Source organism: Ambystoma mexicanum, chromosome 3p, assembly GCF_040938575.1.
Source record: "Ambystoma mexicanum isolate Mex_15411 chromosome 3p, UKY_AmexF1_1, whole genome shotgun sequence".
NCBI classification, from domain to species: domain Eukaryota; kingdom Metazoa; phylum Chordata; class Amphibia; order Caudata; family Ambystomatidae; genus Ambystoma; species Ambystoma mexicanum.
Window position 1 is genome coordinate 1,185,564,860 of NC_090925.1, and position 24,044 is coordinate 1,185,588,903.

The 24,044-nt window shown below is 45.5% G+C and overlaps 1 protein-coding gene across 2 annotated transcripts in view; it reads left to right on the top strand.

The window, feature by feature from the left end:
- Nucleotides 1-24,044, top strand: part of LOC138579862 (uncharacterized) — a 513,147-nt gene that overhangs the window by 441,884 nt on the left and 47,219 nt on the right. For both annotated transcript variants that reach the window (XM_069650089.1, XM_069650090.1), the window contains 2 exons: nucleotides 2,024-2,188; nucleotides 15,006-15,179. In XM_069650089.1, the coding sequence (XP_069506190.1) occupies nucleotides 2,024-2,188; nucleotides 15,006-15,179 (339 nt within the window). The remainder of the gene's footprint in view (nucleotides 1-2,023; nucleotides 2,189-15,005; nucleotides 15,180-24,044) is intronic.

A 24,044-nucleotide genomic window follows, 5' to 3' on the forward strand; every position in this document is an offset into this window, starting at 1 on the left:
TCTCTATTGAAGCCTTACATCCAATCCACCCAGTCCTGTGATTGTCAATGACCAGCTGGAATACGAAGTATCTTGAATATGTGACTCCAGATATAGACGAGGACAACTTCAATACCTGAGGGAATGGAAGGGCTATCCACCCAATGAACGTACCTGGGAACCAGTCTCAAACCTAAATTCCCCCAGATTGCTCAGAAGGTTCCATCTCACATCCAGGTAAACCCGGTGGAACGGAGTTTAGAAGGGGACATGCTGTCATGATCCATCGATCACGCCTTTTCTAGTCTTCCTGGTCCCTGGCACGTCGGGGGTTACTTGCGGTAGTACACCCAACATGGCCGTATACATGGAACGCGGTCTATCGACCTTTACGTCCTAGGCAGCACGCTCTATAAATTAGTCACTCCCCTGCGGATCTGCGCGTCTCACGCTACCGTTAGTTGTGGCTTGACGTGTGTTGTAGTTCGTGCTCCTGGAACTGTGTTGCTTCCCAAATTCCCGGAACCCATTCTTACTCCTTTTCCTGCCCCTCTCCTTGTACCTTATCCTTCCGCGTTCCACGTGGTCCGCCCCCGAAGGTTGCCTTCCTTCCTGGTCTTCCTGGAGTTCCTTGATCCCGGACGAAGAAGGTGACCGAATCCTGGAATCCGAAGACGGCCAAGCGGGCTTATACAAGACCCAAACAGCACAGAAGAAAACCCTGGCGAGGGATTCCGCCAAGCAGCGAAAACAGGTGAGAAAAAGCGAAGCCTGTGACACGTTATACTTAAGTTGCACTAGTACAAACCTATGAAATTTAATGAAAAAACGTTGTTAAAGGGACGTTACGGTTACAGGTAAAACCGAAAAACCCCAGAAATTTGCCAGTTATGGTAAGCTAAGAAACCATAACTCGCGCCACCACCGTGCACTGCTAAGACTAACACCTGGGACATCAAAGATGACATCACAAATGTCATTGTCATTGAATTTCATAGGTTTTTATTAGTGCAACTTAACCATAACGTTCCTTATACAACGTTTTTTCATTGAATTTCATAGGTTTTTATCAGTGCAACTTAACCATAACGTCCCTTGGAGCAAAGTTTTTTCAGTGGATATACATATATATAGCCCACCAAATGCGTAATGTAAACTCAAATATTGCATCTTACTACAAGCATACATGTATTCAAACAAATACTGTACTTCAGCTATGTTCTAACACAATTATGTTCGGGGGAACAAGGGAAGAGAATGAGAGTAAGGAGGATTATACACTAGAGGCGTTGGCAGCAAAGCACAATGGGTATGAAAGGCAATATATTGAAAGCAGGTAGACGGTAGTCGGTAATTTTGAACAATACGTCAAATGAAATGTTGAAATGTTAAAGATTACATATTAATAAGCCCTACATATCTGACACCAAGTCCTGCACGTAATTCATAGTCCATAGAATGGTCATTGCAAAAAAAGCCAAATAGCAAGAATTAGGATCAATATTAGCATACCTTTGTAAAATGGCAAATGCTGTTTGTGCGTGCTGAATCACATTAGTACCTCTGCAAATACACTTGCGCAATATTTTCACTGACAATGATAAGATTTTAGATGTTTTTTATTATGCAATCATACCATAATATCGACACAGATAAAAAAATAATCACATTTTTGGGAACTTCTTACTTTTGCAGATTCCCAGAAGATGCTTCTTGAAGATGAAAAAAATGAATTACCCATTCCCCTTTAGAAAGTTATTCTAACCTTTGTCTAGAACACAGCACGTGCTCTGCATCATAGTTGATGCCTGGTCCCACAATGAAAGGTTTCCATATGATATCAGCCACAAACAGTGTCCAACACCCTGCTGCAGGCCCACAACCACTGTGCAAGAAGGAATACAATGAGCAATAGTACATGGTCAGTAGACACAAGGTCGTTGGTTTAGTGGAATGTGTCTTTTGCAGAGGTAACAGTTCACAGCACAGTGCCAGATGAATGCTTGTCAGTGCACTTCAGTGATGTCCATAGATGTCTTCACAGATGCAGTGGCCTGAAACCATTGAGCACATGATCCTCGTGAAAGAACATCCGAAGGCAGATGACGACAAAGAAGAAGAAGAGCAGTGCCCAAAACTGGATCTGTACTCTGATGATCACTGCACTGTTCTCCAGCTGATTGATCAGAAACGAGATGAAGTCAATAAGGTATTGCATCATATTTATACTTAATAAAAACCTAGCCCTAAAATTACATTCTTCCTTCAAATTTTAGTTTTTAGAACCATGTATTTGAAATACAATATCACACTATCACTATCACACTATCACTCTTTTTTTTCTCCAAAATTCCTATATAGTCTGGACATTAAATGGCACACTGAGCTAACATAGGTTTATTTAGGAAGTGTGTATGGCTCCACCTTTTATGGGTCGCCAGGCCTCATAAATAGTTATTTTATTAATAGATGTTTTAGTAATTCATAACTATTGACTATTTTCAAATACACACATCACTACTGGCTATGGGCTCATTCTCGACAGGATGAGTGCTTTACCGGCACGCAATTGGTGTCACTGCCAAGTTTCACAGTTGGGAAATACGCCGGATTGAACATGCACAGTGAGCAAGGATCATTGGGAGCATCAGCAATTTGCAGTGGGCACTAAGTGGAAGCCCCTCTCTCCACTGATGATGAAGTATGCACTGGTGTATATGCCTGATCTATAACTCCAGAGGTAGAGTGACTCCTTACAGTAGTCAGGTCTCGGGGATATCGTGATGAGCCCTTGCCCCCACCCCAAGGAGCAAAAGGATGCTTGGGATCCCCGCTTTTTTCTGAGAGAACCATATATCCCACTGAGCATTCAGGTTTTCTACTAAGCTTACAGTTTTCTGGTGGATGTATAAATATATAGTGATAATTCCCAGGGTGCTGGGTCAGACCTTGAAGTTGCATTACTTCACAAGCTTTCCTTCAGGAGAGCTTCTAAAACCTATACCTTTTAAGCAGCTATATTTGGAAAATGTGGTGTCTAAATTTAAATGTTGTCCCATGTGAAAATATTTCTGGGAGAGAAGCACCTTCACCAAGTCCCTTAATTTAGTCACGGTGGTCTTCGAATTGCCCCCTTTAGACACTTGAGTGATGTCTATGAGGATGGGGGTGGGCTCTTTAAAAACGGATAATGGTGACTGCTTTTAATAGAAAAAATAAGCGGTCATAGGTTGCAGTGTGGCCCAGAAACAATATTTGCTCTTAAGGCTGGGAGGTGGGGGTCAAAATTAAAACCACTGGTTTAGAATCATGTACTAGGATGTCTTTGTGCAACGTGTTCTTCCAGGACTGCTTTTCTTTCCCACTCAGGCTATGGTGTTCAGCCCTTGAAGCAGGTCTTACTGAAATGCAGGTCGTGAACATCAGAAGTAAGAGGCTGGCGATTGGCGAGCTGGGGCTGGTCCCAGGAATGTATGGTCATCTCCAGCCCCGGGTTGGGCAAACAGTGAGACAGGGTGGTAGGGATCCCGCTTGTACATTCTGTACCTCCACCCACCTCCACCTACCCAAACCCAGTTTGCGGGCTTCCTGCTACCCCACAAAAAAGCAGGGGTATCCTGGGCAACACAAAAGATAACCCTTAAATCAGCTTAAACATGTGCTCCAAGAGTTGCCTGCCACAACGTCAACAGTGCTGTTTACCGATATTTCCTTTGTGGTGCATTCAGCACAAATTGCACTCCCTCCAGCTATTATGAAATCCTTCCCTACCACACTACCTCCGCTCTGGTTGATGTCTCTCTTCCCACTAACCCGTTACCGTGCCAGTCTGATCCCCCCTAATTTCCCTTTCCCCTTTGGTCACAATGCAATCTTTTGCCACCTCTGTAGTTCCCCTGCCACCTTTAACCCCACTGCAGTGTAGGGGTCAGCGTTGTTCCCCCGCAGCACCACTGATTTACTCCACTGCCCATTGTCCATCACGTGCTCTTCACCTTTGTTCTGACTTCTCCACCTCAGTGTTTGATGGTATGTCCCTTCCCAGTGAGTCCCGTCCCAGCACTAGCTACCTTTACGCCCATCCCATAGCTTGCCCACTCAGAAGCCAACCTAACATGGCGCAGATCAGCATGACCATGTTCACTCCATGTGCAAACACTTCTTCTGTTGATTGGACGTCGGTGCCATTCATACTTATTAATTTGAAATTGTATATGGTTGCAACTGCCAGTATTCTCACTACAGTACGACGTTCATCTATCGTCGGTTTTGTTTTGCGGCACTTTTTGCCGAAAATGTTTTGTCAAAACAAATTATTGAAAAATATGGAGGGGGTAAGGACATTTAAGGAGTAGGGTGGATGGGTTATAGGGAATACATAATAGGGAAGGTGGGGTTTGAGAAACCCCCACAATAAAAAATAAATAAAAATCAATGCATTTTTCCAGCAAAAAAAGTTCACCAAAAAAAGCAGTGAACAAAAACTGGGGTTGAATGAACATAGAACCCTCACTACACCAGTTATTGTGCATCCTCACGTTTTATTGTAATATATTGCATGGTTAGTCCTGCTCAGTGCTTTAAGTGGGGTAAGAAATTGAGGGGGGGGCCCTCGCTTGGGGGCGTGGCTTTCCTTGTGGGCGTGGCCTAAAAGTGCACAAATCATAGTAAGGTGCGCAAACAAATATATAAATGTATGTGAGCATTTATATGTTTGTATGCGTACTACTATGGTGTGTGTACTTTTCAAGCCATATTTTATAAACCTATCAATGTTACATATTTCTATGTTTATAAAAGGTGGTTTGAAAAGTGCACAAACCATAGTAAGTTACGCACACTTGTGTGCTTACCTTACTATGGTTTGTGTACTTTTCAAGCCACCATTTATAAACATAGATATTTGTAACATGTTTCTATGTTTCTAAAAGATGGCTTGACACGTAAACAATTCAAGGCATCTTTTATAAAGCGTTGATGACGGACAAAACGAACCGCAAGGTGGCTTTGTCCGTCGACAAAGCTTTATAAAAGATGCCTTGAATTGTGCACGTTTCAAGCCGTCTTTTATAAACATAGAAATATTTCTACCTTTATAAAAGATGGCTTGAAACGTACACAGTTGAAGGCATCTTTTATAAAGCTTTGCCGACGGAGAAAGGCACCTCGGGCTCTGTGATCTATCTGCTATCACTGAGCCCCAGGCGTCTTTCACCCTCTGAGAACCCGCGGGCTCCGTGATTTAATCTGCATATTAGATCACGGAGCCCACGGGGGTCAGTGACCTGGGGAGGGAAAACAAAGGGACAGTAACTTCCTCTGATGACCCTGATGAGGGGTCATCAGAGGGAGTTACACTAACTGACAGAAGTGCCGCCAGCCTCAGCGTCGCTGTGGCTGGCTGGCATTTCTGTCAGCTTGGCCAACATAATGACAGGCGCATCTCCTGTCGCGGCTGCGGCCGCGGTGGGATAATGCATCCCGCCAATGTTGTGTGGGACGGGGGGCCCCGGCTGGGCCCCGGCTCAGCCCCACTTTCTGGAGACTGCCGGCCCGGCCCACTTAAAGCACTGGTCCTGCTCTCTCGCCATGGAAATCATGCCAGTCTCCTGCTTTTGAGATGTTTCTATTACATGTTGAGGCAGGCAGCAACAGGGCAACACTCACTAGATGCTAGGTTCACTTTGTTGCAGTCCTCCTTCCATGCCACAATGCTTGCATTGACCCACTATAGTGAGCTCATGATTTCCCATGTCAGTCTTGTGTGTCACATCTAGCTCTAGTTAATTTGTTTACATTCTGGTGCCTGTCATTCTTCTCTAAAATGATAAATGCAGTCCAACAAGTGGTATAATAGGAATTCTCCAGCATTGTATCTTTCATGGATTCACATGCTTAGAATATTCCCCATCGTCAGGCTGGGGAACCCTCAGTATATTTATAAAGACGTTTCCTATAGGAAAAAATGTTGACACTTCTGTGTCCTATCTACGTCGTTTTCGGGCTGCGTATGCCTAACCCAATAGGACGTAGGGGTATAAATAGCCCACCCCTGTGGCTCACTTCAGATTTCAACCGTCTCCAAAGTAGCGGGAGCACCTCGTGTTTGTTTCTACTTCCGTACAAGGTTGAATTCTACTCTTGAGAATTTTTTCGTAAAGATGTCTGCAAAGGCGTTGTTCCCAATCGGTGACTTTTAGGCTGTGCTTGCCAGCTGCAATCTATAATTGTAATTTGGCGACTTCTACTGATCGGTATTGACTGCTGCTTATCACTTGGGAAGGCTAACAACTTGGGCCATATAGTAAAGAGTTTGTAAGAAGATTCCCCCATTAACAGTGCAACTCATAAATAAACCACGTCATGCGGTTTATATTTTGTTCAAATTTATGTAGCCCATAACTGGATGAGCTTGAAGAAGACACATTTGGGAGATCGTCCTCAAACTAGAGTGGGGTGATAATAGATACTTGAAAAGCAATGTCACCAGTGAGTCTGAAGCTGAAGGATATGTGAGGTGGAGGTGGATGTGGGTTCAGTGCATGGTTGGAAGGTAAAGTTGCACTGCTCATGGCTATATTTTACCCGGGAATATGTGAAACAAAGATTGTACTGATGGTGCGTGTCTTGTAACTGTTTTACCTGCACTGCTGGTACCTGGTATATGAGCAATGGTAGCTAGCACGGAAGCTGACCTCGCTTTACCTTTTATATTTGTGATTTAATGTGTGCACTGCTGGTGTCTATACTGTACTAGTTAGGTGATGGAAACAGGCACTACAGTTGCCTTTTGTGGCGTGGTGGGGTAAGGAGTTGGACTAACAGGTGACGTGTTTCAATATGTTTTATTTTAAAATGAAAGAAAAGGTCCTACCTCTCTCTATGTCTAAAAGGGTTATCCCTGCCTAAACAAATATAACTCAGGTGCTCTTCATCAGGATGTGTATCCAAATGAAAGTGCCTGTCCTTTTTCCAAAAACCTACTCTAACCCTACCACTAGTCTACAAAAGGATTCAGCATCCAAATGAAAATAGAACTAGGAAAATGGCTCCCTTCTCCTGGTGAACTGGCTCAGTCGTTATCTTTTCCCAATCAATCTTTTTATCTAGTTTCTCATTCAACAACAAGAGTACTGTCAGGAGAATGACACCCTTCTCCTGACCCACCTCGCACAGCCTTGTGGCCTGCCTTGGGAATTCTTTGACAATAGTGGTCAAAGGTCTCTTCACTTCTTCCCAAGGGCTTCTGAAAGCTTGTTTTACAGTTCCAGCAATTCTTCCCCGGTTTACACCGTTGTGAACATTACCTCCAGATAACTCTTGTTCTCTAGGGTCCTCTTTAATCCTGCTGGATTATCACTGTGACGAGTGAGATCCCTCCAAATGCACTCTTTGTGTTTGGCTGTCACTGTTATGACAAAGGAAATCATGCCAGAGATTCTCTTGATTCTTGGTACTTTGGGTATCACTACTGTGATGTGGGGGATTACTCCACAGGCTTTCTTGACTTTTGGTTCTCTGGGTATCACTATTGTGATGATGGAGATTACTCCTGAGGTTTTATTGGCTCTTAGTTTTCTGGGTATCACTACTCTGATGAGGGAGATTACTCCTGAGTCAACCTTCACTCTGTGTCTTTTTGGTAATTACTGTGCCATGGGAGATTACGCCCAATGAAATTTCCACTTTCTGTGTCTTCTTGGTAGTTACTGTGACAAGGGGAATAACTTCCAATGCAACTTCCGATCTCTGTTCTCCCCGTGCCCCACCCGGGTTTCCCGCAGTCCCTGTTACCCTGTGTTGGAAAATAGTGTCTGGTTCTTCCCGGAGTCGCGGGAAGTTTGTTGTTCGCTAGTCATTTCCTTCTGGTTCACCTGCACGGCTCCCTGTAGGCCTGGGACTGGCAGTCTTGAGGACATTGTTGGACTGAGCGGTCCACCTCCTAGAGGTAATTTCACCACTTCGACTAGCCCACCACTGGAATTAATCGGCTCCCTGTCAGCTCACAGGATTCTTCTGCTGCTTACACTCCTCAACGTCCTCTCTTGCAAGGACCAGCTTCTGTGCACACCTTACAGGTTTGCAGTTTGAACTTCCTGGGCTTTGCAGGCCCTTCAGTCCTTTCTCAGTGTTTACCTCTCCGAGCAATGCCCACCCCAGCACAGCATCATAGTCTTTTGGTTGTTTCCATGATCTGTTCTCCATGCTCCTAGTGGCCACTTCTTCCCAGAATTCTTAGAAAAGGGTGTCCCATCCCTTTTGTTATTTCTCGTCTCAGTTCTGTCAAGTCTCAAGGAAGGCGGAGGGGGACTGTTACAGTAACAAACAGTCGTACTTTCAGTTGCACTCTCTGCAGAATTTAGGGTTTTTACAGGTGCAAGGGCAAGAGGGTTAGGGAGTTCCTTCACGGAACGGGAGTCCTTATCCCCATAAGGGGAGCGTCTCTCTGTGAGGTCCCACTTTCCACCACCCCTGGGGGACTATTTGGTAGCGGCCTCACCTCCATAGCCTCACAGGGAAGGGCTCCCCTGGCAGAAGCTTGCAATGTTTCATGCAAGTCAGTGTCTTTGGTTTCTGTATGTGTTTACCAGCATGTGTGTGACTTTACAGTGTGTGAGAGGAGGAGGTGAGTTGTCATTGTATTCACTCACCAAGCCACTCAGTGATACACTTGTTTGTGTGAGTGATTAGTGTTTTAGTCTCTATTCAGCATGTGCACATTAAACATCTCTTGTGTTTTTTCTGTGTGTGCCCGAAGCGGCTGACCATAGACTCTCTCTCTCCCCATCTGATCAGTGCAGATTGACACCCTGTATGATGTTCGCTCGTCCTTTCCTCCAACTGACTTGTGTCAGCTGTGCCGGATGCCAACAATCTCTCCCCAGGCGCTGAGGTGGGTAGTTGTCATAGAAAGCTGTGAAAAGCCGCATGGCGGTGAACTCAGGCACCTTTATAGCCATAGAGCCTGTGGACTACTTTTTGCCATGCTTTAAGTGCACTCCTACCATATGAAAACTGCAGCTGCATTAGCCTTGAACTGCCTATGCCATCTGGTGGATTGGTGGGGAGGCGGACACAGCCCGCGGTTTGGTGTGGTCACACATGTATCTTATGTCTACCAATAGGTAGGCTGGGCAATCTGCGACTCTCTGAGTAAAAACTGGGCTGTGTGCTCAGGCGCAGGTTGTGTCCTGATTATTGTGTAAAGGCCCCAATTGGAGGGCACAGTGGCCTAGCAGCACATGCTGTACTTATTTCCCAGTGAGCAGAGCAAGTAAAGTGAGCAAGGCATTATCTGATACATTTGTAATTCTCTGTACCTGTAGTTGCAAGCTACTTCCCCCAGTAACTTGCATTAGAAATGATGTCCAAACCCAAGGTAAATAAATCTATGTATAATTTGAGGAAAGGCAAGACATCAACTAACAACATGGTCATGCCCTCTCCAGATGCAGCCACATGCAGCCACAGTACACGAGGTGGTTTAAATTCACGAGCCACTTGCCTTCTGGACTGCAATCTCGAAGGATCTGCTAGGGAAACCACTTGTCTGGCTTTCTCCTAGTTCTGCTCTCCCCTCTTGTAATTGGTTGGAATAGTCAGGTGTGTTTCTGCCTTGCTACCAGCAGCCCTTTCCACTTGCCTTCTGGACTGCAATCTCTAGTGATCTGCTAGGTAAACCACTTGTTATACAGCTTTAGGGACTTGTTGATGCTCGGTGAGTAGTTGTACATTGATTGTAATCCATTTTGGGCCTGTTTCATGTACTCTAGTGAAGGGGTTTGAGTGTTTTTTCAATCGTTTTTGTTGACCAGTGTATGCTATTCTGGTGGGTTTCTCTTTTGTTTCTGTGGCTTCTGACCCTGTTTTTTCTGTGCTGGCCTGCATCTAGAGTGTGCAGTCCCTGGGGTGTAGCTCTTTGTTTGTGTCTGGCTTTCTTTCAGTCCCGCCCTCCCCCTCCCGCCTCGTAGCCCTTCCCTCAACGCCCCTGGGTGGTACTTCCAACTGGTCATAACTGGCCCTCCCAGAGAAGCACTCTACCCGTGCAGCCCCTGCGGCTAAGGGCCTGAGGGCAAAGGGTGGCTCCTACAGAGGCGGATCCAGATTGTGGCTGCAGGTATCAGCAGGGGAGGCCAGGGGCCAGCCGTCAACCAGCAGCAACCATCAAAGTAGGTGTGTCCTGGTTGGGGAGTAGAGCAATCACTCTACTACAGAAGTATCTGCCACTCTACCTGCCCTCAGACTATAGCAGACCAGGATATGAACACTAGCCTGCATCACATCTAGATAGAACTGTGATTATTAGCAAAGGCCACACTTAGAACTGTGAATATTAGCAAGTACAACACTTAGATAGAATTGTGAACATTAGCCTGCGTCGCATCTAGATAGGATGGTCAAGGTTCGCAAGTGCCACACTTACATAGAATTGTGAATGTTAGCAAGTGTCACACTAAGAACTGTGAATGTTAGCAAGTGCCACACTTAGAACTGTGAATATTATCAAGTGCCACACTTAGAACTGTGAATGTTAGCAAGTGCCACACTTAGAACTGTGAATATTTGCAAGTGCCACACTTAGATAGAATTGTGAACATTAGCCTGTGTCACATCTAGATAGGATTGTGAAGGTTAGCAAGTGCCACACTGAGAACTGTAAATATTAGCACGTGCCACATTTAGATTTTGTCACATCGAGATAGGGTTGTGAATGTTAGCAGGTTCCAGACCTCAGATAAAATTGTGAATGTTAGAAAGTGCCACACTTAGAACTGTGAATATTAGCAAGTGCAACACTTAGATAGAATTGTGAACATTAGCCTGCGTCACATATAGATAGGATGGTGAAGGTTAGCAAGTGCTACACCTAGATATAATCGTGAATGTTAGCAAGTGCCAGACTTAGAACTGTGAATATTAGCAAGTGCCACACTTAGATAGAATTGTGAACATTAGCCTGTGTCACATATAGATAGGATGGTGAAGTTAGCAAGTGCTAAATTTAGATAATATTGTGAATATTAGCAAGTGCCACACTTAGAACTGTGAATGTTAGCAAGTGGCACACTTAGAACTGTGAATATTAGCAAGTGCCAAACTTAGGAGGTGCAAAATGCCATAAAAACAGAGGTATGCCGTAAAAACAGAGGTTTTCTTTCCATCCACCACCATGTCTCCTTATCTGTCCTCTCCATTCATATCATTCCCTCCTTAGCAGTTACCTACTTCTTCCGTAGTCCGTAATTTGGATCTTCATTTTGATTCAGATCTTTCTTTCAGTCACCATATTTCCTTATCTGCTTGTTCCTGTCGATTTCATTTGTACAACATCCGAAAAGGCCATCCTTTCATGACTTTTAAGGCCACTAAACTGTAAGTGTCGGCCTTAATTTTCTTGCAGCTTTTCTATTGTTCTTCTGCACTCTTTGGACTTCCTTTATCTCGTCTTGCTCCTCTGGAATCTGTAGTCAATGCTTCTATTTGTGTTCTCTGTCTTCTTGCTCCTCTTGATTCTATTTCATCTTCTTTGGCTGATCTAGAATGGCTCTCTTTTCATCATCGTTTAAAATGTAATTTTCAATGTTTAGTTTTTAGATCCATCTATGGCCTTGCACCTCTTAATCTTTCTTCTCTTTCATTTGTCTCTTCTTCTCATTCACTTTGTTCTTCTCATAGTCTTCTTATGGTTCCTCGTCCTCCCTGTGCTTTATCTTGTTTACATTCTTGCACACTTTTGGTACCTTTACACTAGAATGCTCTCCCACTCTCTCTTTGTTATCACTGTTTATTCATCCTTTCGGGTCTCTCTGCGATCCTATCTCTTTTCCACTGGTTAATGAAGGTTATTGTAACCATAGACACATGCTGTGTTTTAAATGTTCATTTCATTTTATTGTACCATTCTTGTTCTTATGTTCAGTGCTTTGGTGTAAAGTGCTATATAAAACCAAATAAATACAATACAAATGAAAAATATTTGTGTATTAGTTTATTTTGGATTTTTGCATTTATGGCTTTTAAACCAACGTAGTGTTATTTACCAGATGCTCAACCTTTTCTAATTCATATTGTGGTGTTTATTTATTATTATTATTTATTGAAAAAGCCACATTTTTAGAGATTTGTGAAATGAGAGAATTGTGGGGGCATTCCGAGTTGATACTTGGATCGAGTTCCAGATGGTGGGTGCATGACAAAAGACTGATTGTTTGTGGGTCCTCTCTTTGAGGATGAGTCACGGTTCAAGCTGTTTGGTGGATTTGCTGCGCAAGCAGCATATGCCACCAGATATGTTGAGTTTAGCTGCCGGTATGCTGCTGTGCTACTCATGACTACTTTGTAGATGATGCATGCACTCTTGAACAGTATCCTGTCCTGGAAAGGAGCCCAATGTAGTTTTTGTAGGACAGTGGTGATTCAGTCAAATTTCTGTGCACCCATAAAAGAAAGTGCTGTAGCGTGGTGGGCTGCTTTTAGGGGAACCAGGCCATCAATATTCAAGACCAAAAGGGCCTCCACTATGGTCCAGAAGTCCTGTGGTGGGATAAAGGGTTTTATTTTGCGAAGTGTGGGGATTTGTTGCCAGACTGTTGGGGCCTTCTTGGCTATATGTTTCTGGAAGGACAAGCTGATGTAACTGGTGATGCCTAAAAATGAGGTTGACTCTGAGAATTGCCTATCAAATTATTCTAGGTGCATATAATGAAGCCATTGTTGGACCAGTTGCTGTTTTCAGGTGGGACTGATGAGGATGAATGTGGTCTTCAATGGGTTACGTTTAAGGTAGGCATTATAAATCCATGACTGGATAATGGCAAGGTTATCACAGAGATGACAGGCGTTCTGTGGGATTCTTACTCTCATGTACAGCTGAGTATTGTCCCTGTATTGGTGGGCGGCTATATAGGGATCTTTGAGAAGTGTGCCGAGAGGCTCCATGTAAAGTTTCAAAGTGATCAGTGAGAGGCTGTAGCCTCGGGGGACTCTGCAGGAGACTGGGAGGCAGTTAGAACACAACATGTTCATCTGGAGAGCTTGGTGTTTGCACGAGAGGTAGGAGGTAAACCAATTCAAAACAGTGCCAGAAAATCCATTCTGTCAGTAAGGAGGGAGAGGAGGATGCAATGACTGACAGTGTCGAATGCAGCTGAGAGGTCAAGTAAATTAGGAGGCATGAGTCCCTCTTATCCATGATTTGGAAGGCTTCATACACTACCTATATGGTAGATGTCTCAATGATACACTTGGGGTAAAACCCCAACTGATAGAGGTGGTGAAGTTCTAATCTGATGAGTAGTTGTGTAGTGACTACTTTTTCTAAGACTCTTCCAATGAACAGGAGGTTCGTAATCGGCAGTATTTGAGAGATTATCTGGGTCTAAAGTTGGTTTTCTCAAAAGAGTTTGTATGAGGCCAGTCTTTAAGGTGTCCTGAAATTACCCTTAGATGAGGGTGGCATTTATGATGCTAAGGATTGTGATGAGCGCCAGGCCCATCAATTGTTTAATGACGAAGGCTGAGATGATATTGTCAGAGTAGAAAGTAGGTTTGAAGGAGACAATTATTTTTAGGACTTTTGGGGGAGAGAGCAGTTGGTCCAGAGGGGTCACTTGTGGACCGGGAGTCAGAAGGGGCTAATGCTACAGCAGGTTAATTTGATGATCTGTCATATTTTGTCTTTTTCAATTAAAATTGTTGTTTATTCAATCACATTTTTGCTAAGTAGCTAGCAACTATGTATCAGGGAATTGCTTGGTACAATGCTTTACTACTTCAAAGAAGGTTTTCCTTCTGTTAGAGGCTGCCACGGATGTGACTCCATCACAAACACCAAATAGCTAAATGTAAGAGCATTGGTTATTCAGTAAAGCCTGAGAAACATGACTAGAAGCGCCAATCTAAGTCAATGTTCTGGAGTCTAGTAAATATTTAATGCAGTGAGAGTGATAAAAAGGAGAACAATCAAGACCCCTTGTGTTGGCAACTCTGGACCGAAAAGGACACAGGGGCCAGTGGGGTGCTAGACGGTGAAACAATCCACAGGGTGCCAAAAGGGGAAGGTAAACCCGAGGGTGGAAAACTGTGCAGGAAGGAGAGAAGAAGCATTTTGCATGAAGACTGCAGTTGAAAGAAAGAGATCATTAAGGAAAATCAGTTCGAAAGAATGGCCCTCATTACGAGCACGTACTTCCCGGACCGCCATACTACGGGCTCTGCTTACGGGAACCTTTTCACCCGCCAGGCTTTTCCTGAGGCAGAGCACGTCGGATGCACCGGCACATGCAGAGTTGGGACGGTGCATCCAACGTCCCCATCCCCATTCAGCCCTATGGGGCAGAATCGGGATGAGGAGGCCCTATGGTGTGAAGAGTGCAATTCTCTCTCTGGGAATGCCCACCTACCTTTTTCTTTGGCTGCTGTGACTACACAAGGGCTGCACCCTATTTATTATTGCCATGAAGTAAAGAGAGCATATCACCCCTGTCTTGCGCACACTCCATTGGCTGCGCGTGGCCTCCGGGTACACTTTAAAAAGCTGGACGTACCTTAATCAGGATTAACTACATCTATATATACCAAGCAGGTCTCTAAACGGCTCTTCAAATGAGGACTGGCAAAGGTAAATAATGCAGGATGGGACAGTTCCTTTATCTTGCTCTGACCCCTGGCTTGTGGAATTCAACAACAATGTCACTCAGGGGAAGTCTCTCACTTCCCAGGTTTCAAAGGGAAACTAAAAAGCGTACTTGGTCTCCTTATACTTTGGACCACAAAAATGAACCCCTGCTATAAATGGCTGTCCCGCAGGCCATCCAGTTCCCAGCTCCTAGAGGCCACTTGTAATGAAAGTGCGCTAACAAATACCCACACGTAACATAATATTGAAATATTTTACATTCGAAATTCAGGCATACTTTATTTCAGCTTGATGTTTATCATGTCGCAGGGAAATTAACCTTTACAAAGGTAAAGGTATTGGCCAGGCATAATAAAGGGTTCCCTGACTTCCTTTTCTTTCTCTCCAGGTACTTTTTACCGAGCTGGATGTGGAATACCTCATGGCAGAGCTGAACGATAATGAGCAGACGACGGTGGAAGAAGCACTGAGCAGTGGTAATGGCAAGCACAGAGAAGATAAGGGAATCGATCGTGTATTTACTGAAGGAGGAGATGGACAGACGGAACATGATGAATACAAGGTACCCCGCAATCAGTCATCTGCAGGATTCAGCCTAAATTGAAGTTATTCATAAATTGATGGCTTTTCGGACCTTACAGCTTTTGGTGTTCACATATTCATTTGAATCCAGCGTTACTTGGTAATGAAAGGGTGATTAAACATGTTATTCATGTCAGAGATTCTATGACTAAAACTAAAATGAGTGTAAACAACTTTGCCGAATGCTTCTGGTAGCTTTTGCCCTTAACCACCACAGAATAATTCCAGTGCATCGCGTGGGGCATGGGCTACCAAAATCGATTGAAACTTTTAGAAATAACAAGTCCATGGGCCTAATACAGAAACTTTGCGCTGGTGCAATTAGCTCTTGGCCAAAAATTGCTCTAGTGCCAAAAATATAATTTCAGTGCATGTTTGCAGAGTGCAAACGGCTAAAACTAGAGAAAACATTTCCCTGGTGCAGAAATGCATTGAAAGAATGTTTTTTTTTTCTCCAATAGGGCAATTTCTGCCATAGTGCTAATCGCTCTTGCACTGTAATACTCGTACAGGTATCGCCTCTATGTGCTGTGTTCTCCATGTGCTTTTACAATTAAAAGCTTATTGTAATTTACTACACACAAAATTACTAATTTCATAAAGTATACCTGGTAGTGATAGAAGTGTAACAAAAAAGTAGTGGCACTGTGGCTCTGACGGCGGACAGAGTGGGAAGGAAGGGAGCAACATGGCAACACCTTTTTCAAGTGTTTGCAGTTATGCTGGTTGACAGCCAATTGAGTTGAAACAGATTTCAGTTCAGCTGTAACTGATATCCAATGGTAAAGTGGAGAAGTGTGCTTTAACTTCACAAAGAACAGTTCCAGAATGGTGAAAAGGGTGGCAAAAAGTAGTGGAGCTGTTAATAGTGGAACACTGCTCCCAAACGTTCCCACTCACTTCGACCACTGATACATGGGTAAGATAGGGATGCACTGAAAATCAGAGGAGAGAAGGAAGTGGGGAAATTAAATTCGCCATTTAACACGATTTGAATCATCTTAAGTGCTCACTATATAGGCCTTGCACTAGAAATCAAAAGTCACTTCCTTCTCATGGGTTTCCCTAATGGGTCTCTATCAACAAAGCTCTCGGTAACCTTTTGGCTGTCAATGATTAAATAGTCCTTGACGCTTGGTTGTGATACATGTGTTTCGATACGTAAATAGGACCCTTGTTCCAGTAGATGTTTTGGTTGTATACCATAGAGTTCCTCTTAAAACTCACACAATAGAGCTAGACTTACATTATGTGGCAGGGACATAGTCATGACCCTGTTAGGAGGAACAGAGAACCATGCCGACCTGGGTGTACGATTTACCAGAGGTGTTTTGGGGGTTTTGGGGGGCCCAGTCGGTGCCTACCAGTGTGTACATTTTATATGTCTTCTGGTAACGATGCCCCTTCCACAATGCCTATCAGCCTCCTTTCCGGCCACAGAATGCATCTGGTCACAACCAAGAAAACCTGGACCGGTACCAGGGGAATGGGATCGATACCAGAAATGGAATTGACTGGGATTATTTCAGCCAAAAAGAGATGATACACCCAACAGCCGACTTCCCAACACGCAGGCACATCCCAGGCAAATGGTGGTGCTACAGAAAATGAACTGAGAGTGAGAAGGAACTGCAAGAGAGACACGCAATGCACCCACCATCACATCTGTATGCCTAGGGTGACCTACAGGAAAAAACACTCCGGGTCCCAGGTCAGATCCGGGGGTTGGGTGGTCTGGGCCTTGTTAGACTCGGGCAACAGTAGCAATGCCAGATGATTGGCCTTAGTATCCCCACATAATTCTCCAGTGGAGAACAACATAGCTACTCGCTGAATCCACGGGTACTTTTTGGTTTATAGCACGGCGAGGGTCCCATTCAAGTTAGGGGACACAATCTGGATGCCTAAGTCCTTGTGATCCCCAACCCCCGAAAGGATCCGGTTGGAGAGTAGGTTTCCTGGATTCAAGGAATGGAAGGAGTCTTTATACCACAAAGAAGAAATGCGTCAGACGTCAACCATACCCCTTAGGTAAACCAAGTGAGCAGGTTTTATACTTGTGGGGCCGTGTGGCATATCATTTTCCCACAAGACCTCTGTCATGTTCCACAGGTTGGCCAGGAACTGAGAAGTCTGAGAGGGGAGAAAGTCCAGAAAAACATATGGGCAAAGTTACACAGCTGGCGTTAAGAGCATGGGTACTTTGGGGAAGGATTGGAGGTATGTGATGGGGTCAGGGTCATGACCTTGCCAGAGGGGAACAGAGACCCCTCCAGACCTGAGGTGGCTGGCCTACCCAGATGTATGCTAGAGCCGATCCTACCCCAGAGGGTGAATGAGGTAAGGGGGCCTGGTCCATGTATGCATTGTACATATCTGCAGGATCCGCTGTCCCCTCTACAATGCCTGTCAGCCTCTTTCCTGTCTAGAATTCTCTCTTTGGTCTTTTTCGTGACAGCAACTCCCAAAATGGGTTTGGGCACAACCAAGAAAATCCAGACTGCAACCAGGGGAATAGAATCGAGAGCAGAAAAGAAGTAAACTCACAATTTTCCTGCCAAACAGAAATGAGACATCCAATACGTAACCTACCAACCCTAAATGGGCTCCAGGAGAATGATGGGCAACAGCAAATGAAGAGAGAGTGAAGAGGGACTGCAGAGTAGCAGATCAGAAACGCAAATCAAATTGGAAGCAAAACTCACGAGCACATGAAAACGCAATAAGGAAAAACAAGCAGTCTGAGCACATGGGTGCTACCCCCCAAATGGAAATTGAAAAGGGGTGGAGCTAAAAGCCTTTTTGGTGCTTTCCAGGGATAGCATAGCCAGAGATTGGTCAAGGGGAACATGTGACCAGGGGTATCATTGGGAGCCGGTGGAGTTTTGGAAGAGGAAAGGCTGAGCTATAAAAGTCAGGGACGTCATTTAGCCAAAATGACAGTGATAGCGGAAGTGACATCACACAACCCTTCACCTCTGATGACATAACAGGAAGTGATGTAATTTGACCCCGCCGCCAAGTAGCATCATGGGAAGTGAGGGTACACAACCTTTCACCCCTTGACAAAACCGGATGTGGCATCACATAGCATTGTTCCTCAGTACACTTAGAAAAATATGTTAATGATATCACTGTTGTATGATATACATTTCATACTAGAATGGATCAACATATGTAGCGTTAATATCAGTGTGTATAAGTCTATATTACCAAATTACTGTTAATCTAAGCAGACGTCCAACACAACAACCTGGACTATTGTACATCAACCGGGCTAAACTGTAAACAGACAGAGCAACCCCAAAGCGCAGACATCCAGTGCCTGCCAATTGTTTAGCCACAGACTGGAAACAGCAACTGATCAAGACAAGTCCAACCACAAGACAATAAGAGGCTGTACCACGTCATGCTTTTACACTTGTACATGTCACAACGCCTGCCTTGGGGTCCCCTTACCTGAAGCGGCACGCCCCATCTTGGAGGATATACCCGTGCTTCCGTCTGGGGGGACCGGGGTTGTCTTGGGGCTCGGGCGCTTCCGGGTTCTCGGGAAACGTTGATCTGCACATGCGCGGGCAGCTGTGTCCCGCTCTCCGCGCATGCGCGGTGCACAGGGCACTCGGTTTGGACGGACCTGCGGTCCAAGCCTCTCTTTGGGTATACCAACGCCTGGGAGACAGCACGGCTTGCGTTCCAAGCCTCCCATGTGTTGGTAGCCCTATATAAGGAGCCTGGCCATTCATTCAAACCGCGTCTCAAATCAGTTTGAATTGGATCGTTGTTCCACGCCGGTTCCTTGCGTTCCACTTACCTGTTGCCTGATTTCCCGTTTTTTCCCTTGTTCCTGATGCCCTCTTGTCTACCACCTGTTGGCTGTGCTGTCCTGAACCTCCTTCCTCCTTTCCTGGGGTAGGGACTCCCCTCCTTTTAACGGTCCTGTCCAAGGATTCCTTACCTGCCCTGGGGTGGTTCCCCTGTGTTCTCACTTAGTTGGTTTTGGGTCATCGGTTCCATTTTGCTGTCCCTTGCCTTCTTGCCTGCTCTGCCTCCATTCTGCCTTGATACCTTACCTTGGGGGCCCAACTACTTACCATCTGATCTTCGGTTCTTCCACCATCCGGATCCAGTTGTCTTCAGTGGATTCTGAACGGTCTACTACAGAGGCTTCCCCTGTCAGTGCTTGCACTGTCCTGATGCCACGCAAATCAGGGGAGAGCACACCTGTGGCGTTGGGAGCTGGTTCACCTCCAACCTGGTCCCCATTTGGGCGGGACCTGGGCTGGTTCCCCACGTCATCCACCACATCTCTACAGGACTCTTGACAGCCTGGCATCATCTTCAAGGCCCTCAACCGGACGAACAGGTACACAACGCCCTAGTGATGCTATCTTTAACAGATTGAGACGCCAGCCTTCGGACTCTTCGGACACTGAGATGGAAGAGGATCCGGGTATTCGTAATGAGATACAAGCTCTTCGTGCTGAGATGACGGCACTCCGCCAGGAGAATGTAATATTACGCCAAATGGTGACACAGAACATTGGAGCCATCCCACAGTCCGAAAACACCATGGCTCACACCGCACCGATCAAGTTCGATGGTGATCCCAGACGTGTGGGCGAATTCTGCAACCATTGTCGGATACATTTCCTCTACCGATCGACTCATTTCAACAATGATAAGGCCAAGATCGGCAACATACTGGGCAACTTGTCTGGAAACGCTCTTGCTTGGGCTACACCCCTGGTTGTTACTAACAGTCCCATTCTCAATGATTACATGGCCTTTGAAAAGGCATTCCTGGAAGTTTTTCAGTCTCCTAATCTGGCCTCTGCAGCACAGAACCAATTGATGGATATACAACAAGCCAATACCGATATAATCACTTATATCGGTCGTTTCCGTCAACAGGCAAATGATTCCCAATGGCCAGAGATAACACAGAAGACCCTGTTTCGCCGGGGATTAAGAGAGGAATACAAGGACGAGTTGTTACACATTCCTGAACCTGAAAACCTTCAGAAACTCATTGAACAAGTATTGAGGATAGACCAGAGATTGGCCGAGAGAAGAGGTGAGAGACGTCGGTTTGAGAAGGTGTATCGCAGGCCGCCGATTCTACCAACCGGTGTGCCAGCACCTTCGGATTCTACTTGAGAGCCTATGCAATTGGGTGCAGTAAGAGGCCCGTTATCCGAGGAAGAAAAGAAGCGCAGGAGAAGTCTGAGACTGTGTTTATACTGTGGAGCTGCTGGTCACTACCTGGGTACCTGTCCTTTGCGCCCTATCAAGAAAGAGGGAAACTAGGAGACCTGTCGTTTACTGGAAAGGCTACGATAGGTCCTTTCTTGCTTCCAGACCTTTCCCGTTCCAATCCTGTGCTTCCACCCATGCAGCCAGCTGTCTTGATGATTTTGAAGATCAAATTGAAGTGGCTTAATAAGACAGTCAAGATCCATGGATTATTGGATTGTGGGGCTTCCGGAAATTATATCAATGAGGAATTCGCCACCAACAACGGCATACCATTGCTTGCCAGAAAGACTGCAATACCTGTGAAGGTTATTGATGGTACTCCTTTGGCCGCTGGCCCCATACGATTGAATACGTTCGGCATGCTGTTACGAATCAAGGGACATGAGGAAAGAATTGCTCTCGACGTAATCAAGTCACCTTCATAGTGGTGTTAGGACTACCTTGGCTTCTGCGACACAATCCCATGATCAATTGGGAGTCACACACTCTTGTGTTTACTTACGCTCTTTGCCTTCAAGAATGTTGCAGTTCCGATACTTCCTTGGAGTCGCCAACCTCAAGTCCTCTTGCTTCTGGTAGGGACTCATCTGGTTTGTGTTCTTTGTCTCGGATTCCACACGTGTATGCTGACCTGAGGACAGTGTTTTCTGAGCCCGGAGACATACCCCTTCCACCTCACAGATCTTTCGATTGTTCCATTGATCTGATCCTGGGTGCAGTGATTCCTCATGGGAAGGTATATGCCTTGACTCAGTCCGAAAGACAGGTACTCCGGGACTACCTTGACGATTGTGTCAAGAAAGGATACATCGTACCTTCCAAATCCCCTGCGGGTTTCCTGCTGTTTTTTGTGAAGAAGAAGGAAGGCACCTTACGACCCTGTATCGATTATCGTCAACTGAATGACATCACCCTTAAGGACAGGTACCCATTACCTTTGATTCGGAACATCATGGAGTCCTTACGATCAGCCAAAGTCTTCACCAAGTTAGACCTCTGCGGAGCCTACCATTTGGTCAGAATTAAAGAGGGCGATGAGTGGAAGACGGCCTTTAGGACACCATTTGGGCATTACAAATATTGGGTAATGCCCTTCGGGTTTTGCAATGCCCGGGCCGTCTTACGACGGTTTATGGACTACATCTTCCGCAACTTGATTGGCATCTCGGTCTGGGTATATTTGGATGATATCCTGGTCTTCTCCGACAATCTGGAGGAACATGTCTCCCATGTCCGAGAAGTACTTCAACATCTGTTACAAAATCAGTTGGTTGCCAAGGCTGAAAAATGTTTGTTTCATCGAAATGATATGGAGTTTCTGGGATGCGTGATCAGCAAGGCAGGGTTACACATGGATTACGATAAAGTACAAGCAATCCGAAACTGGAAACAACCTCACGACTTGAAGTCTCTTCAGCGGTTCTTGGGATTCGCCAATTTTTATCGGCGCTTCATTGCACATTTTTCACTTGTCACAGCTCCATTGACGCGTTTGACCAGTGTCAAGATACCATTCCTTTGGGATCTGGAGGCGTCAGCTGCTTTTGACTATTTGAAGACAGCTTTCAGTCCAGCTCCCGTTCTTTGTCATCCCAACGATGAGATGCCCTACATCGTTGAGGCTGATGCTTCCAAATTCGCTGTTGGCGCAGTTCTCTTGCAGAAGCATCCTACTTCTGGTGAAGAACACCCTGTGGCCTATTTCTCACGAAAACGTACTCCTAGTGAAAAGAACTACGCAGTCATAGAAAGGGAGCTTCTAGCCATCAAGACGGCGTTTGTGGAATGGAGGCATCATTTGCTTGTTAGTCATTTTCCTGTAGAAGTCCGTACAGATCATCGCAACTTGCAGTTTTTGCGATCTTTGCAGTGTCGTACCGCCCGTCAAGCCCGATGGGCTTTTTTCTTTTCCCACTAAGACTTCAGCATTACTTACATTCCCAGCACTCAGAACCTGAAGGCTGATGCCTTATCCCGCTCTCTAAGAAAGAAAAGGAAGATACTGGTTCGAACACCCCATTGATTTCCCCCAAGCATTTTCTTCTGACGATTTGTCCTCACCTGCAGAGAATCTTGCAAGAGACTCTGGATGACCCGGATCGAGTTAACCTTCTGAAACGACCACAAGTCACAGAACGCAATGGTTTCCTGTTCCTTTTGAATCGATTGTACATACCAACAAGTTCCCTTCGTTTGGACATACTTCATGAGTTCCATGATGCACAAGTTGGTGGACATTGTGGCATCAAGGCTACCCAGGAGACAATTCTGCTGGCCCGGTTGGGCGAAGGAGGTTAAACAGTATGTGGAAAGCTCTCCTATCTGTGCTCAGACCAAGACGCCCAGGAGAAAGCCTTTGGGTCTGCTTCGACCTACCGAAACACTGCCCTACCCATGGCATACCATCGCCACAGACTTTATTGTCGAGCTTCCGCCTTCTGAGGGTTACACTTGCATTATGGTTGTAGTGGACTGTTTCTCAAAGTATGCACACTTTATTCCTTTTCTTAAAATTCCTACCTCCTCCCAGATGGATTTGGCATTTTTGCCCAACATCTACTGGTTACATGGATTGCCTGAGAAGATCATCTCTGATCGTGGAACTCAGTTTCTCTCTTCATTTTGGCATCAGTTGTGCAATCATCTTGGTATCCGCAGAGCTTTGAGTTCTGGTTATCATCCAGAAACTAACGGTCAGACAGAGAGAACTAATCAAACCTTGGAGCAGTACCTACGTTGCTATGCCAATGCCACTCAATCCAACTGGATGAAGTATCTGGATCTGGCTGAAGTGTCTTATAACAACGCAACTCATGCTGCCACCGGTGTCAGTCCTTTTTTTTTGTTCGGCCAGACAACATCCCAAGCTGGTTCCTTTTTGTCCTGTACTGCCCAGCGCTTTTCCATCTGCAGATCAGTTGGTCTTCAACATCCAGAAGCAACACAACTTGGCCCGGAGTACCCTGGCGGAGGCACAAGAGCACATGAAAAGGCAAGCAGATAAGGGTCGGACCGCTGAACCTGATTTCCAGGTGGGTGATTTGGTTTGGTTATCTTCAAAGAACCTGCCAGTATGTAATTTACCCACTAAGTTAGCACCCTGATTCTATGGGCCTTTCAATATTTCCAAACGCTTGTCCTCAGTGGCTTTTCGGCTAGTGTTGCCCCAATCCTGGCAAGTGCAACCTGTGTTTCAAGTCTCTGTTTTGAAACCCTTTGTAGAGGATGTCTTTGGGTGCTCCAGTCCACGTCCATCCTCTGTGCAGGTGCGGGGAGTCCATGAGTTTGAAGTACAGGAGATATGTGACTCACAGATTCGTCGGGGTGTGCTCCAATTTCTGGTTGATTGGAAGGGTTACCCTGCTTGTGATCGTACTTGGGAGCCGCGCTGTCATGTGCATGCACCCCGTCTTGTCCGTGGCTTTTTCCTTCGTGATCCTTGGAAGCCTGGTGCCCCAGGTCTTTCTGGGAGGGGACATAGTATCACGCCGCCTGCCTTGGGGTCCCCTTACCTGAAGCGGCACACCCCATCCCGGAGGATGTACCCGCGCTTCTGTCTGGGTGGTCTGGGGTTGTCTTGGGGCTC